The sequence below is a fragment of the Brachyhypopomus gauderio genome, chromosome 8 (genome assembly GCF_052324685.1).
Source record: "Brachyhypopomus gauderio isolate BG-103 chromosome 8, BGAUD_0.2, whole genome shotgun sequence".
In the NCBI taxonomy this organism is placed as follows: domain Eukaryota; kingdom Metazoa; phylum Chordata; class Actinopteri; order Gymnotiformes; family Hypopomidae; genus Brachyhypopomus; species Brachyhypopomus gauderio.
Genome location: NC_135218.1, coordinates 6,364,608 through 6,383,230, shown reverse-complemented (window position 1 = coordinate 6,383,230; position 18,623 = coordinate 6,364,608). Strand labels below are relative to the sequence as shown.

The following is an 18,623-nucleotide window of genomic DNA, read 5'->3' as shown; positions in this document are numbered from 1 at the left end:
ACCACAGGGCACCCAGCTATAGACCCAGCTATAGGTTAACTAACTCCACAATTTATCGGCCTCCAAAGTTCAGCGTCCCGCAGTCCCGCGAGTGGAAACCAGGACGCCTCGGCTTGATATTGTTTTCCATCAGTTGTCAAAAAGTAAATTAGTTCCACAGGAAGAGGTAATTTTGGCTTTTGAAGTATTTTTGGAATGGCTTTGTGGCAGGTGCTGGCGAGCCCATGCAGAAGAGAACACAGAAAGGGAGTGTGATAACTAGGGGAGCCATTAAAACCATTGATGTGTGACTTATGCCGGGCATAATCCCGCCAGTACCGTGGCGATACGGAGTGGATCGCACGTCTGCTCATCGGCTGGGGGCCTGTTATTGATTTCACCTTTGGTTAATCATTCTGCTGAATCCCATAAAACTATAGATATGAAAGAGTTTCATTTTTTATGTTTGAGAAAGTATTGTTCATGCACAAGCCAGAGGCTCTTTTGCAACTTTTGCAATTCTTTTGCAAGCTATTGTTTCCATTCATCCATCTATCTATCTATCTATCTATCTATCTATCTATCTATCTATCTATCTATCTATCTATCTCACCAGCCGTGATTTAGTCCCGGTCCATAACATTCTTCACCCCAGAACACTACTCATCATCTCAGTGCACTAGTTAGTTGTGTGTGTGAGGTAGGTTGTTAGGTAGTTGTGTTTTTGTGTTGTGTATGTGAGGTAGGTTGTGTTAGTTGTGTTTTTGTGTTGTGTGTGAGAGGTAGGTTGTGTTAGTTAGTTGTGTTTTTGTGTTGTGTGTGTGAGGTAGGTGTGTAAATGGGAGCATCTTTATAGTGTTCAGTGGCAGGTGGCCTAATGCTCCAGCATTATTATACTACATTTCAATCAAGTTCTTTGTTTGTTCATTTTACCACTATAATGGATGTGATTCATACATTTCATGTAGCTTGACTAAGGCTTGTTCCTCAAAAGGATCAGAATCAAATACAAGATTGATGTCAAATGAGTCAAATTTTGTGCTTTCCTGGGGCAGTATCTTTAAGAATGCATTCTTCCCTGTGAGAATTGTGCAATCTTTTGAGAGCATAGCAAAACTCAGCCTTGATTTATGCCATAACTCAGTATAGTGGGCTTATTAGCAAATTCCGATCCAGGGGTTCCTTTAAATTGTTCCTTTTAATTATATCTATCAGTGGAATATTTGCACAAATGTAATGCATGCTGGAATGCACAAATGTAATGGACGAAATAATACATTTTAAAAAGGTGTTGGGTATGCAAAAAAGATTCATGCCTTTCGTTACTACCAGCATTTTGGCATCATGTGTCTTTTTAATCCGAGTCAACTACACATCCATCTTTGTTTTCAAAGCCCTTTACAGATTACATCGTTTGAGCGTTCAAATTTAGGCACACTGCACTCAAACAGCGGGATACCATAAGACAGGGTGGACTTGCCAAAGGGAGTCTGACTGCTTCCACTCACTTTAACCCAAATGTTCAAACTCTGAGGCAGCACCAGCAGGAGGTTAGAGTCTACTGCGTAAACACACATGATGGGTGGTGTTACAGCCGCTGAATGGGCTAAAGACTGTTTACGCAGTGTCTGCACCGAAGCCCCAACTCCGCTAGAGCACCAACATGGCTATGAATATCCACAGTGCCTCAAAATACAAGAACAGACTGCTAATTCTATGTTGTGTATGCTTTGTATGAGCTTTGGGTTACTGCATCAATCAGTAAAATGTATTATCTCTTTCTTGCTTACTGTCAAGGTTAATCTTTTTTTATGTCTGTTTTCTCTCTGCCTCTGTCTCTCTCTCTGTTTCTGTCGTTCCCCTTACTCTCTCACACACACACACACACATATACAAAAACTAGTGAATTATTCATGAATTTCACTGTGATTTTTTCCATAGATTTGGAGAACTTCAAGACTCACCGGCGAAGTGCAGTATTTGTGAGGGAGGGGCAGGGTGTGGTGCTTCTCTGTGGTCCACCCCCCCACTCTGGAGGTCAGTGTCTCGAACTCCTGTCTACTCAGGGATGGTTTTTGTCTCTCTTGTTTTTATTTCTATATGTCTCATTGTTAAAAATGTTTTAGACTTTCCCACTTTTATCTTCAGAGATTGGGGAACTGCAGTTTCAATCAAATTAGTCCAGATTTTATGCGCAGAATCAAAAGGAACAGCTGTGAACCCTTTCCCTGTTTCCCTGGCCCAACTTTTTATTTCCTCCCACATCCTAATGACAACTACACAAATATAAAGCTGTGATGTCACCCAGCGTCTCCACCCAACACAGTGTTGCCTCAGCTACAGATAATACAATCCAATTTGAACCTCTCTAGTCATCTCCAAGCAAGTGCAGGCATGTCCTGTGTCCCTCCGGAGACTTCTTCCTGTCCATCTCCATCTCAGTGACAGCAAGCTTCCTGCACTATATTCAGTAGAGCGTAAACATCATAGAAGCTTTCTGAGCAGCTGTCTTCCTACACTGTCATACGATTAACAAAAAATAAGAAATAAAAAATACGACCCCTACCTGTCTTACTGTAACAACCCACATCCGTGTTTTCTAGCTCCATTCCTCTATATCTCTCTGCACCTCCCAAGCTGACGTCTTCATTAACGTTTCCATATCAACTTAATAGCCCATATTAATTAATCCGGCAGCATGCAGCATGTGTTTTAGCAGCTTATTAATGGTACTGGCAGTGATGCTCATCATCAAAAAAGCTTTTCCTGCAGCAGAAAAGGCACATGGAGACCTGGCAGGACGCTCTGCTTTTGTAGACTTTACTGAACAGCATTTGCAGCAGTTTTATTCAAGAATTTCAAATCTCTGGTGTGGTCTCTGCAGATAGGTAACAGCTGCCGCACCAACAACATCAACCACCACCCCAACATCTAAAGTAAAAATGTCTAGTGGATTTTCTGGGCACCTTTCTCGACATTGTATTTACAAAGAGCTCAAAATACAGCAAGCAAACAATGTTTTTTTTTTTTTCCCTTGATGGGTCAGGAACCATGGGTAGGACATCTGAATGAAGACATTACCTTCATTATCTCTCTTGTCCTCATGTACAGGAGAGTTGTGGCACAGAGAGGAATACAAAACGTCATTCCAGTTCTCAACACATAATTGGCAGAAATAATTAAACAGCACAAAGAGCTGGAGACTGTGGTTGGTATAAGGCACTTCAATTGAACACAATGAGTGCGTGAGAAGCAGAGTGGAGATACATGTAGGTTATATTCCAACAAAGCCTGTATCATTTCTTTAGAAATCCTCCCTTTCTCAAGCTCTGCCTGGATCTTTTTTCCCCGTCTCCGCTGTGATCGCTTGAGTTACTTGGGAATACTGGAAACACTCTTGTTTGACCTCAAAATGGGTTAAGTCACATCCATCTTCCCAAGCCCAAATCATTCTGCATAGTGGACCCAGAAATCACCCAATCACGCCCTGGTTGCACACTCTTTCCATTCGCGGGTACGTCACACGTGTAGCCATTTAGATGCTGCTACCGACGAACGGCGCAGGGTCCAGAAGCGTCCGCTGCCACCTGCGGTCGGGGCCGGTGAGGAATTAGCATGCGGTGCACGCCCGTTCCTGCTCATGCCAGGACACGCTCGTGCCAGCTGCACCCCCTTCTGTCGGGGGAGTTTACTGATGTCTGCGGGAGGAGTCTGGGTGGTTCGATTAGCAGTGCTTTTGGTTGAAGAGGCCAGGCTGCACTTCAGTCGTGTGATAGTAACTTCAGACTCCTCGCTGAAATCAGTGGGCTAATATGAAATACATGAAAGAATATTAAAATCTATATCTATCTATCGAAAAAATTTGATGGAAACATTCCTCTGCATCACACAGGTGTTTAAACGATGGTCACTTGGTATTAAAAGGCCCAAAGTGTGCCAAGAAAAGATCTTCCGCAACATCACACTAGCCCGTTGATGCCAGGTAGGATGGATCCTTGCTTTCATGTTGTTAATGTCAAATTTTGACCCTACCATCTGAATGTCACAGCAGAAACTGAGACTCATCAGACCAAGCAACATTTAGTCCAATTTTGGTGAGCCCATGCAAATTGTGGCCTCAGATGCCTGCTCTTAGCTGACAGGAGTGGCACAGACGTGGTCGTCTGCTGCCGGAGTCCATCTGCTTCAAGGTTCGACGTGTTGTGAATTCAGAGATGCTCTTTTGCCTCGGTTTTAGTGAGTGGTAATTGAGTTTCTGTTGCCTTTCTTTCAGCTCAAACCAATCTGGCCATTCTCCTCTGACCTCTGGAATTGAGCATGTTCACTTAGAGATCTACAATTCACTGGGTATTTAGATTTCTTCTGATAATTCTCTGTAAACCACAGAGACAACCATGCTATGCATGCTATGCAGAGAGATGCAGAGACAACCATGCTATGTTCATAGTCACTTAAATCCCCATTCTGATGCTCAGTTTGAAATTAAGCAGGTCATCTTGACCATGTCTACAACATGTGCAATGCCATGGTGTATTAGATATTTATGTTACTGAGCAGTTGAACAGGTGTACCTAATAAAGTGACTACTGGCCAAATATATATAGTGACTATATAGTGACTAGTGACGACTATACACACTCTCTCTCACACACACACACACACACACACGCATATATATATATATATATATATATATATATATATATATATATATATATATATATATATATATATATATATATATATATATATATATATACACACACACACAAACATCCAGTGAAAGGAACTCTGAATGTTCATGAACAATTCCATGCTCCCAACTTTGTGGGAACAGTTTGGAGCTTCTTCTTCCAACATGACTGCACAAAGCAAGGTCCATAAAGACATGAATGGCAGAGTGTGGTGTGGTTGAACTTGACTGGCCTGCACAGAGTCCTGACCTCAACCCGACAGAACACCTTTGGGATGAATTAGAGCGGAGAGTGAGAGCCAGGCCTTCTTGTCCAACATCAGTATTTGACTTCACAATTGGGCTTCTGTAAGAATGGTCAAAAATCCCCATAAACACACTCCTAAACCTTGTGGACAGCCTTCCCAGAAGAGTTGAAGCTGTTTTAGCTGCAAAGGGTGGACCACCGTCATATTGAACCCAGTGGATTATTCGCCATGGTATTTTCATGGAACCAGCTACCATTTTTAGAATGTATCCATTCCAAAACAATAAAGGACCGGGTCTTTAAACTAGTCAAAGGGAGAGTGTTGGTTAACATTCATTTATGAATAAATGATATCAGTAATAAAAAAACATGAGGCCATATTCATAAAAACTATCGACATTAACAGCAAAGTATTCCACAGTAACATGTTTCCTCGTTCATAAATGTGGATTGCTGGCATATTTTACAATTTGTGTAATATGTGGTGCTACTACTGTTTGTCTTAATTTGCATACAATGTTAGAACACCACTCTCCAAACAATACCACTTGTCATATTAGAACTCTGCTCTGCAAAAAAATATCACCTGAGCCTGACCAACATTCAGTGTCCTAATAAGAAGCTTAATTGGATTGGATTATCATTTCTCTAACAGTATCTGGTATTATTTCTGCACATTACCTACAGTGAGGAACATAAGTATTTGAACACCCTGCAACTTTGTAAGTTCTCCCACTTAAAAATCATGGAGGGGTCTGAAATGTTCAGCTTAGGTGCCTGTACACTGTGAGAGACAATTGCCAAGCAGCTTGGTGAAAAAATTATTATAAAATGGAAGAAGCTAAACATGACTGTGAATCTCCCTCAGACTGGAGCTCCATGTAAGATCTCACCTCGTGGTGTAGCAGTGATCCTAAGAAAAGTGAGGAACCAGCCCAGAACTACACGGGAGGAGCTGCTCAGTGACCTGAAGAGAGCTGGCACCACTGTTACTGTGGGTAATACACTAAGATGTCATAGTTTAAAGTCATGCATGACACGGAAGGTTCCCCTGCTTAAATCAGCTCACGTCCAGGCCCGTCTTAAGTTCACCCATGACCATTTGAATGATCCAGAGCAGTCATGGGAGTTCTGTGGTCAGATGAGACCAAAATAAAAATATTTGGTCTTAATTCCACTCGCTGTGGTAGTAACACAAAAATAAATTTAAAAAAATCATACATAGTGGTTTCCATATTTTTTTCTCCCACAGTGGACATGCACCTGACCTAGAAATTTCAAACCCCTCCATGATTTCTAAGTGCGAGAACTTGCAAAGTCGCAGGGTGTTAAAATACTTATGTTAAGTACAAAGTGACTTTCTTCAGTATGCTCTCAAAGTGCCACGAACCTTTGTTATAAATGCAAATGTAATTGTTACAGATGAAGAAACTATAAACAGATGTTCAATTTTGTTACTCTGCCATAATTTAGAAGAGATACTGAAGTCATCTGCTCCCCACAGCCATGCTTTCAAACAACCTGTCTTGTTGAAAATTACAAATGCATAAAAATTTTTATGTAACTGGCAATTTTCAGCGTAACACTGGGCTCAAAACTGGGATTTGTCAATCATCTGTCTCGTGGTGTAAGTCTTTAATATGCATGGATTCATTTACATGTCAGTTTTGATTGGCTTTCACCTTGAGCACAGACAAATTAAGCGCAGCAGTAAGTTGACATGGGTACGCTAATTATCACCTTATGATAATACTTTATGAATTGGAATTAAAGACCATGTTGCACATACTGCGTGGTTTAGCACGGATAACATCACGTTTTATGAATCTGGCATACAGGAGCTAAGTTATGAACTATTAGTTGTCATTTAAAGGTCTGATATCATGCACTGTCAACAGATGGAAAAACAGCAAAAACTAAAAGAGGTCTATAGTGAATAGCTGTCATTTTTCTTTGCTCTTTTATTATAGGATTCACAGGCAAATTTCAGTTTTTATACTGGATGTTCATCCTCACATTTATGCTGGCTTCTCCAAAAAAAGTTTTCAAAATATGTTGTTTGTAATGCCATGTGCAGGGTGTGCAATTATCAGGTTTTTGAGCTAGATCGTAGTCAATTCTTTGTATGTTTGGAAGTCTTTACTGTATTGTTGTCTAAGTGGTGCTCTGAATAGAACCTGATAGATTTGTTATTTATTGATGATGTTATTTAGCTTCTTATAAAACAAGACTCACAGAAAGAGTCCGCTGTCCAGGACATTCTGTAAGCAGTAACATGGGTCCGCTCACACAAGCCACGTCAGTGTCAGAATATGCGTGCTTCAGCTCTTTTCTGTTATGTTGTTTTTTCTATAGACATATTAGGAGGTTTTCCATTCAAGGTTTTTAAATAATAAATAATGTAAAAAAAAAAGCTAAAAAATTGTGACACCAAAGGTTTTTTTTTATAAATAGTTACATATTAAATCTTCTGACCAAAATAAATCTCTCCATTTTGCTTGTTTTTATGCTGCCCCTAATCACAGGAGCCAACTTCATCTAAAGTTTCTTTGCATAATCATACTGGATGTAAAGACCACTTAATTCTTAAAAATGCTTAAAGATTTTTGCCAAAATTTTATAAATGTTTTTTTCAAAAAGTTTGGATTGAAACCTGGAAATTTTCCCGAAGCAGCTTTACAGAAGTCCAGATCCAGACCCATATCAGCTCTCTGTGAGAACAGCACAAAAACTCTCCTGTGTAAGACCATGTTCTCATCTTGGTGATTCCCGAATTAATCCTGGTAACACGTGAATGTTGGTGTAAAATTGAGAAAGTAGAATAATGTTATGAGGCACACCAGTGATTCAGGGGACAGATGCGTGAGATTGTGTTGACTGGAGACATTAGCTTCATTAGCCTCATTAGCCTCGCTTGCGTTGTTGCAGTTCAGCTGTCCCCTTTAAGGACACACATGAAGTGTTTTACACACACATACACTCACACTTCCAAATCCAAGCATAAACTGTAATATGCCCTAGAGAAAAGAACCAGTCAGTAATTAGTACTGACACGTCCATAAACATATAGCATAGTCACTTGTTTCCAAACTCTGTCACCCCTCAAACCACCAGTGTCTTTTGAAAAGTGATGTTAACACTCAACCCTTGTACCATGCCAACCTGCATACACCCCATACCCCCCCCCCCCCCACCATCCTCAACCCCCATCCTCAATCAGACCGCGGAGGGTGTAGCAGGGAGTGAACACAGTTGCAGAGGTCTGTTGATAACAGCGACCAGCTCCAGAACAGCAATCTACTCAGCAGAGATGGTCTCATGCCCCCCCCCCCAACCCCCCCCAACCCCTTGCCTGGCACCCCCAGCCCAGATGCTGGGGAGGCTGTCTGGCTGTCTGGGGAGCCATGAAGTAGAGAAGACAGCTGGCCTCTGACATTCCCCAGGCTGTCGGCTGCATGTTGAGGGTGTGCACACACATGCTGATTGAGCTGTATATGATCTACTGGCAAGGGACAGAGGACAAGAGAGAATGGGAGAGAAGGAGAGAGAGGTAGTGAAACACGAGAGAGAGAGAGAGAGAGAGAGAGAGAGAGAGAGATGCTGGGAGGAGCAGTGTTGCAGCATGTCTGCTGGAAGGTTCTGCGTTTAAACGCCTAGCCAGCATTGAAATGTGAGGATGGAATTCTCCTTTTATGTTACATGTTTCTTCCGCATCAGCTACATGTTTACTACACTAACTTAAAATCCAAAGTTATATTTTAGCTTTTTTGTTCTCTCCTGTTTGAGATAACGAAGATAATGTTACGCAACTGCTTGCTGTCAAATATTTCATGAAAGGATTTAAACTGAACTCAGCTGCTGTAAAAGTTGATTTATCCTTGTCAATTATGCTCTTCAGAAAGAGACATGCGTTTGCAACATGATTCTAGGTTAGGCAGTGAACAATTACATTATGCATTATAGAAACTGATTTAGTCATTTACTTATTGTGCTTGTGGAAAATATACACATCGCTAGCTGTGCATCAAGTCTATCAAACATCTGGATTAGCTTTGATGAACTGATGGCAGTCAGACAGTGTTGGGGATATAATTAAATGTCATTCTGTGTTAATAAATATGAGCAATTTGAGATTTTTGTCATAGAAACATCTGAACTCTGTGGGAGTCATTAAACCTACTAAATCCAGACAGTGAGATAGAAGGTGAGAGGTTCTGGGAGCACTAACTGTCTTCTGAGTGCACACAGAACTTGTTAAGCTATTTAGTAATTTTTTCTTTGCATCATATTTTTATATAGCCTAGTGCCAGATTTCTAAAGAGCAAATGGTGCACAGACATTTCCAGATGATGATACATCTGACTGATACAGATCAGTATGACTTACAGATGATGATACATCTGACTGATACAGATCAGTATGACTTACAGATGATGGCTCCTCACACTGGTGCACATCGGTATGACTTACAGCAGAAGTGCAGGAACACCTTAATGCTGACTTGGTGTGGGTAAACAGCGTGTCCCTCGCCACTGGACACCAGTTACATACTGCCATGTCCCTGAGGCTGCCTGCGAATACACACACACACACACACACACACACACACACACACACACGCACACACGCACACACACATGCTAATCCCTCAGTGCCTGTGGGAGTGAACACAGCCCTGCAGGAATACACTACAAGTCACTCTCAACTACAAAAACAACTGATTATTAGCTAGGCTTGGAATTAAGATAAGGAACTGTATTAGCTTTGCAACATTATCCCGGCCTTTCAGGTCATTTGCAACAAATTGTCCCTAAACTGCAATATTGCATGGTTCCACAGAACATTGCCCTCACTGTCTCTGATTGTCGTTTTATTTAAAATAGCTCTTATAGCCAAAACGCATTAAGATATGTATGAAAACTGGCTTTTCTTCCCTGATTTGGAGAAGACCCACCTCATACTTATTATTTGTCTGATTAAGATCTGTTACAGTAAACATTAGTTGAGCTCTCAGTAGTGCTCACATGTTGACGTGTGCCCCTCAAAAGTGCAATGATTGAACCAAATCTCCATCCACATGTCACACACAGTCAATTCCCATTAACAACAGGCAGGCAGCTGAGAGCCTGTCTCCTCCTGCATCTCTCAAAGTCCTCTGTCTCAGCACTCAGGAACCCCACCACCCCCCAAAACACACACACACACAAACACCGAGCAGTCAGTCCTCTGCATGACCCTGCCGTGCTCTTTGTATTCCTCAATTACCGTGTTTAGTGTGAGCACCTAATGTAGCGGCCCTCCGTTCTTCTAATGGAGAAAAGTGCTTTTAGGTGTAGCCAAGACTGAAAATCGCTTCTCCGTGCATGCGGCCCTGAGAATTGAGAGGATGGAAGAGTCACTCTCTGGGCTGTAGGCCACGATAGAGCAGGCAGCAAGCATTACTCTGTGCCGTTGCATATAAAGGGAGAGGGAGAGAAGGAGGTACAAAGGGATTCACAAGGCCTCCAGCGAAGTCGTCGAGTGCATGTAAGGTTGGGTCTGTCTTGGGTTTTCTCTATCTCTCTTTTAGAAAGATGGTACAGAGTGGTACAGCAGTTAAGAGTTCTGCCATACTTATGCTCAGTGTATTGAAAAATGCTGAAGGGATAGCGCAATAAATACAGAATATGTTAAAAGAATAGCCTACTTAGCCTATAAATGCTAATGTTGTTAATAATGAGACACCTGAATTAGCATTATGCAAATTGGACCATTCTGATTGGCACCTGCTTGCTACCCTTAGCACTTTGGATAGGCTATTCTATAAAAATATCATAGAAGATTCAAGTCGAACGATACTTTATTACTGTTGTAGTAATGCCTGTGTATCTGGAGTCTTCTGTCACAACAAAACCAAAATTACTGCCCAAGCGATGTGCCGTTGCATCATAAACTACATGTACACACATAAATCAAAGCCACATAGTGTATGAAGCTCTGTTGTTCTTATTTTTAGCCTTTTATCTGGCGGAAAGCTGGGATGATACGCACTGTTGTCGCGACACGCTTCAGGTATGTTATTAACGCAAGACGAGTCAGGCAGCTGTGTTGTTATTAAAATCCACCAAGAGCAATATTGACAGCGTGCTGTTACAGCGCGCCGCGAATGGGCGCGCCAGGCGGGAACTCAGCTCCACACGACGATAGCTACAGCGCGTGGCCGACGGACACGCCTTACACGTGGAAACTCCATCACCTCCACGCATCATGTCACAGAGCGCAGAACCAAGCCCGAAATAGAAACGGGCTGATTACCGCCGAGCAGCTCGCCTGACTCCTTCGGCCGGCGACTCGCCGTATTTAAAAGAAGAACCGAAAACTGCTGGCGCAGCACAGGTGCCTCCCGTAGGCTTTAACCGCAGGGCCCGAGGTGGAGGAAGCAAGGTGCGCAGTGTTGATATTAATCATGAGAGATGGCGAGAAGTCAGCTGGGGGCTGCGATCCAGACACGCTCTGTAGACTTGTGAGGAGTGCTTGGCCAAGCAGTTTGAGCTTGTTTGTCATTAAGGCTAGATTACACGGTCACCTTAATCAGTTCTTTCTTACTGGGGGCAAACTAATTGCTTTTCTGGTTTTTCACTTTGAGGAGAGCATTATAGTGAAATTGGGTGTTTTTAATCAGTTAAACTTTCACTTTCACTTTTTTTTTTATCCACTAAGTCTTTAAATACAAAAGTGTGAACCCTATTTACTACAATTTGATACGACAGTCGCACATATGAATCAAATCTGAATTAAATTGTACTACATGAGCAAAACCTTGCACTGCACCAGTTTGCATACACTTGAGCAGAAATTTGGATTTGAAAAAGTCAGCCTACAGCAGTCAGAGGATAGTGGTGAGTGACAGCTGATATACGGCCTCACTGGACCAGTGCAGGTCCACACTGCCTCACTGGACCAGTGCAGGTCCACACTGCCTCACTGGACCAGTGCAGGTCCACACTGCCTCACTGGACCTCCTTGCAGGGTCACCAGTGAAGATGTTCACCCTGCTTAGGTGGCGGGAGATATTGTGACCAATCAGATGGTCGCGGCTCTCACAACATTCGTATCCTAGTAACAAGACAGTTCCGTTTTCACGAGTCAGGGAATTGCGCCTCTGTATGTTTCCTTGGGTTCCTCATATCCACATACCCACCCGTACACACACACACACACACACACACACAAACACACACATACATATCCATACACACACACACACACACGCACAAACACACACATACATATCCATACACACACACACACACACACACGCACAAACACACACATACATATCCATACACACACACACATATCCATACACACACACACACACACACACACACACACACACACATACAAACACATACATATCCATACACATCCACACATGCAAACACACACACACTCAAACACACACACACACAAACACACACATATCCACACACACAAACACACACATACATATCCATACGCACCCAAACACACACATGTCCATACACACCCAAACATGCAAACATACACACACAAACACACACATACATGTCCATACACACCCACACACACACATATCCATACACACACAAACACACACATATCCATACACACCCACACATGCAAACACACACACACACACAAACACGTACATATCCATACACACCCACACATGCAAACACACACACAAACACATGCACACACACACACACACACACATATCCATACACACGCACACACACACCCACACACACATGTCCATACACACCCACACATGCAAACACACACACAACACAAACACATGCATACACACACATACATATCCATACACACCCATACATACAAACACACACACACACACATACATATCCATACACACACACACATACATATTCATACACACCCACACACGCAAACACACACACACACACACACACACATATCCATACACACCCACAGCACAGCACAACACCACACACAAGTACACTGCCTATGAATTTGCACAAATCATTTAAGATCTACTTTCTTCCCTTTTCATTCTTTGTTGACTTCACCAGTTCTTTTTTCTGCTAGCACAGCAGTGTGGACATAATGGGAACTGTATTTCCTCAGCAGCTGACAGACTTCTCCTCAGAGAGAAGACTCAAGCTTCCCTGCACACCGTGTTTTTAGGGCAAAGTCTAAAGATCCTCATAGTTTTTTTTTTTTCCTTTTTCCAATAGTTCATGTATCATTCATAATTCCTTTTTGGGAACACGTCAGTTTTGTGAAAGAGCACCTAGTTGGAAAAGCACTGATGCTCATGCATGTGTAAAATATGACCATGTGTTCCTGAGTCCTTTAGTAGTGCTGTTTTTATTTATTTATATTTTCGCTGTTTTATTCCACCCCTGCCATCATAAAGTAACTATGAACATTATTTATGGGATTAGATGTTAATTATATAATAATGTGGGGGGAGGGGATATTGGTTAGATTTACAGTTTATGACTCAATATCTTGTTATATCTATGCTATTTTTTTCTATAGGTAATCGGACAGTGTCAGGATTTGGTTTGTTTGTTTTATTTCGACACACTAGATCTCAAATCAAACCATGATTAAACGTTCAAGATCACAGTGTCAAACCATGACTATAAAGCACAGGCATCCCCAGATACTGGGTGGGTTCCTGGTGAGACTCTGCCCACCAGCCTGTCTGTAAGGCGTCTGTTTCCTGTTCCTGCTTGTTTCGGGAGCTTTGTGTTTTCACTTTTGTCTTCAGTAAGTGAAATGCATACACAGTGGAGCTCCGGTCACACTGCTGACTTTCAGGCAGGAGCGTTCCATTTCCGTGAAGAAGACCCTAGTGGCTTTGGTATTTTTTTTTTTGCTGTATTTTGGCTCAGTGCTTTGCAGTAAGGTGAAGCATTACGTTTTGCAGGGTTTGGGTTTGTCTGAGCAGTGAAGATGCCCCGTCTGCTTCAGAACTCATCCTGCACTTACATCATCAGCGCTGACAAGTGAGTCAGTCCCACTGGCAGCTACACATGCCCAGGTGCATTGTGGGGATTTTTCCCCATAGTTTGCCTTCACTAAGCAACAGTTTGTGTGTGTGTGTGTGTGTGTGTGTGTGTGTGTGTGTGTGTGTGTGTGTGTGTGTGTGTGTGTGCACTTTTTAAGTAAGTGTGACTTGGTCTTGTTTAATAGTGGTTTTCATCTTATGTTCTCTGAGATTTGTGTTTGTGTATTGTCCTTGACATATTTGTTGCTTGCATTAGATTGAGCAGTACAGTAATCTATCTTCATTAAGCATCGACATTAAGACCACCGTAGCAGGTTCTGTGGTATGCTAAGTTGATTGCCGTCATTAAACTTACTGGTTCTTGCTTCTTAACAAAGATGCAATTAGTTGATGAATGTTGATTTTGACGCACCCAATATTTTGGCTCCAGTTGGTTTATTCAGATTATGTTTTATATGATTATGCTTCTTTGGTGCTCAAGTAATCAACAGCAACGGACCCCAGAGGTGCATGCTACATCTAAATGTACTAGATGTACTACCCGGACATTACGTGTGACATTCTGCACTTAGCCTGATGTCCAGTGTGCTTGAGTCAAAAATAAAAACACTGTACTCTCCAATTACTTAGAGACTCTGTATTTCTGAATGTGTGACGACAAGATTGCCATTGAATGGGGCCAAAAGAGATAGTCAGTTACACAAAAGAATCAGAAGATGATTGAATCTCAGCCTACTTCAGCTGGTGTGTAGTAGTAGCATATTGCTATGTAACTATTGTTTCTGCAAGCATGAAATACCTTTATGCAGTATGCAGGCTATTGTATCTCCTCTCAGCAAATTGCCACACACATGGACACACACACACACACACACACACTATATATATATAGTGTGTGTTTGTATAGAGAGAGAACAGATAGAATAGAGAAAGAGAAGAAAAGAAGAAGAAACAGAAGCCTTTTTTCCTCCACCTCTCATCATGTCTCAGGCCTCTGTGCCTCTCGATTGTTCTGTTTGCTTTTGTGTTTCCCTTCACCCTCAGGACACCAGCGAACCCACCCTGGGGAACGCAGCAGGAGAAGCCTGCTCTAGTTCTCTGTGCACGATAGGGTCCAGGTCTGCAACTATGGATTGTGCTGTGATGAATGACCAGGCACATCGAGAGAGCAAAGGCAGGAGTCCTCCAAGACCGCTTTGTGTAATTATCACCATGCTAATGAGCAAACTGACTTGATTGGGCTCGCAGAGGGAGATGCTACATGCCTGTCAGTTAAACAGGCTGTCAAGCTGCAAGTTGATCAGGGAACTGTTGATTACAACATTACAACATTAGAGCTTTTTTTAAATAGATCTGTCACTGAAGGCATGGGGGCTGTATTCACATGGTGTGTTTCATTCTGTTTTGGGAACGTTTAGAGCAATTGTATTCAGATTTTGACCTCAAACCCAAATCCAGTCCTGAATTTTGTTATCCCCTGTAGGTGATTAAAAGATTTGTGTAACTGGTAACTGAATTCATGTAAAGGTTGAGGACTGTGATTTTAACACCTCTGGTTTAAAGCATACCATTGCTGGAAGTAGCACTGTTGAAGGATAATTTTCAAGCAGTCTATAAAATAAACAAACAAATGCAGGTTTCCTGAGGAAAAATTTGCTTTCCTTTCACAGCTGAACACAAGCCTTTGAGGAATTCTAGAGTAAGATCTCAGTGGCAAAGATTCAAAATCCCAGTGCCAAAAGTTCTAAATCCCAGCAGCAAAAGATGGAAATCTTGTTGGCCAAAGTTGTAAAGGACGGTAGAGTCCAGCAGTAGATGGGGTCGGCTCTTTGGTTGCTTACCTGCCCACAACTTTTAAATCCTCAAGTGTTCATTGCACAAATTTGACAGGGAGCCGATTCTCTACTTGCCAGTCAAAGTCCAGGTTACAGTTCCCTTGACAGCCAGACTCACCCCGTGCCACAGCGGAGGGAGGTTTGTCATCCCTCCAACACAGTAGTGTTACTCCTCCTGATTGTCACGTCCAGCCCCTCCCTCCTCCCTGGTCCCGCCTAGCTCCCCGCTCCCATTCGTTCCTCCCTCTGTCTGTCACGCCCCCTCGTTAGTGCCCACACACCTGAGTCTCGTTTCACCGTCTTGTCTCTGTGTATAAAGAACCCCGAGTGTTTCATTCCCTTGTCGGTCATTCCCTGTACGTAAGTTCCTCCTTGTTCCCCAGTTGTACCTTGCTTTCTGTTCATGCCTTTGCCCTTGTAACCTCTCTGTTTTGTTTCTAGTCTTTGTGTGTTGGTTTGGTTTCCCCCCCGTGTTTCATGCTTGTGTTTACTTCGTGTTTGTTACTCGTCTTAGGTAATCTCTTGTAGTTTATAATTCCTTGTCTGTTTAGTTCATAGTCTACGCTGTTGTTGTCCCAGCATCATCGCTCCCCTCATTGTATACCTCCCCTCATATATGTTTCGTAGTTCTAGGTCCATTGTGGTTTTTGCGTTCACGTTTCTCTGTAGTTTAACTTATCCGTGTCGTTGGTGTTACCTCCCTATCGTTAGCCTAGCTCCCTCTGCCTTCTGTGGTTAGTCGTGTTTGTCTCTCTTTTCATTAAAACCCTTTAAATTCTGCAATTGCGTCATGCCTGCCCGTCACAAACGTTACAGAATGACCGACCCGTTTAACGCGACGCAGCAGAATGACAACACGGTGGTTCTGTCTACACAACCGTTCGACCGAGACGCTTTCAACGAGCAGTTGGATTCTATCCAAGCTATGCTTGGAAAGGACGCTGAGGGGAAACCGGTGGCGCTACCCTCTCTCTGTCTCGTCCCTGAGGTATACGACGGGGAGAAAGGATTAGTCAGGAGCTTTCTCCTCCAATGTGAGGGTTACTTGCGTTTCCTCACGGTACCCCCACCACCCGAGAGCATACAGGTCGTATTCATGCGGTCACTATTAAAGGGAAAAGCCCTAGAGTGGGCTAACATCGTCCTAGCGCACCGGGTTACGGATGCATGGACTGTGAAGGGATTTTGTCGGACGTTATGTGAAAGGTTTGGTGGAGGTGTGTATGAGTCTGCCCCTCAGTGTCGACGGGAGATACCTGCTGACCTGTTGGTCAGTAGGGGGATCGAGACCTCCACACCTCCCGACGACGCCTGCACAGCCGCCCGGCCTCACGACGACGCCTGCACAGCCGCCCGGCCTCACGACGACGCTGCCACGGCCTTCCCAGCCTACGATGACCGCATCCTGGAAGCCACTCCCCAACGGCCCCCCAAGAATTTTTTGGGGGGACGCAGTGGCCACTCACCCCAGGAGTGGCCAGCTCGGGCCCGTGATGACGTCAGCGTGGCGATCACGCCCCCCGATGACGTCAGCATGGCGATCACGCCCCCCGATGACGTCAGCGTGGACACGCCCCCCCGATGACGTCGGCCCGGTGGACACGCCCCCCGATGACGTCGGCCCGGTGGACACGCCCCCCGATGACGTCGGCCCGGTGGACACGCCCCCCGATGACGTCGGCCCGGTGGACACGCCCCCCGATGACGTCGGCCCGGTGGTTCCGCCCCCTGATGACGTCTGTGCGGTGACCAGGCCACCCGATGACGTCGCTCCGGCGGTCACGCCCGCCGATGACGTCGCTCCGGCGGTCACGCCCGCCGATGACGTCGCTCCGGCGGTCACGCCCGCCGATGACGTCGCTCCGGCTGCCACGCCCGCCGATGACGTCTGCTCGGCGACCCGCCTGCTCCCGCTGCCCGCCAGCGGCGCCCGCCTGCTCCCGCTGCCCGCCAGCGGCGCCCGCCTGCTCCCGCTGCCCGCCAGCGGCGCCCGCCTGCTCCCGCTGCCCGCCAGCGGGCCCCGCCTGTTCCCGCTCCCCGCCAGCGGGCCCCGCCTGTTCCCGCTCCCCGCCAGCGGGCCCCGCCTGTTCCCGCTGCACGCCAGCGGGCCCCGCCTGTCTCAGCTGCACGCCCGGCCCCCCTGGGCACTCCACCGGCTCCCCAGGACACTCCTCAGCTTACGCCAGCCCCCCCAGTGACTGCCTTGCCCGCCTGTGGGCCTGGGGCTGGCTCCAGGCTGAACTGTTCAGACACTGACACTCATGTTAACCCTGTTTTACACTCGCCTGTGTTCCCTCTTTTGCCCTGTCCCCTCCCTGGTTTCCTGTTGGTCCCCGTTCCTGTGTGCGTCTCTGTCCGCGTCCACGTGCCTGTCCCTGTGTCCATGCGTGGTAGTGTCCTCCATGTCCCTGTTCCCGTCTCTGTTCCGCAGATCGTCACCCACTTTGTTCCCGTCCCTGTCTCTGTCGTCCTCCACCTGTTTGCCTCTGCATCTCAGTCCTCCCTGGTGTCCGGTCCTGTGCCCTTGACCCCATCTTGTCCAGCTCCCTTGGTCCCGCCTCCTGTGTCGACCCCCTGTCCTGTGCCGTCTGGTCCCTTTCCCACGTCACCGCCCAGTCCTTGTCCCGGTCCTCCCATACGTCTGGAGTCCGGGCCGTTGTCTCCATCCTGCCTCGTGTCTGTTGTCCCTGCCCCGGCCTCGCCCGTTCGTTTCCCTCTGTGTCATGGTGTCTCTGTCCCCAGCGTCTGTCCGGCCCTCCCTGGTTGGCGTGCCCCGGAGTTGCACGCCTTGAGGGGGGGTTATGTCACGTCCAGCCCCTCCCTCCTCCCTGGTCCCGCCTAGCTCCC

General features: G+C 45.0%; 1 protein-coding gene across 1 annotated transcript in view; it reads left to right on the top strand.

The window, feature by feature from the left end:
- Window positions 1–18,623, top strand: part of LOC143521129 (contactin-3-like) — a 71,729-nt gene that overhangs the window by 41,206 nt on the left and 11,900 nt on the right. Inside the window, exon 5 of the mRNA XM_077013690.1 lies at window positions 1,921–2,016. Coding sequence (XP_076869805.1) covers window positions 1,921–2,016 — 96 coding nt within the window. The remainder of the gene's footprint in view (window positions 1–1,920; window positions 2,017–18,623) is intronic.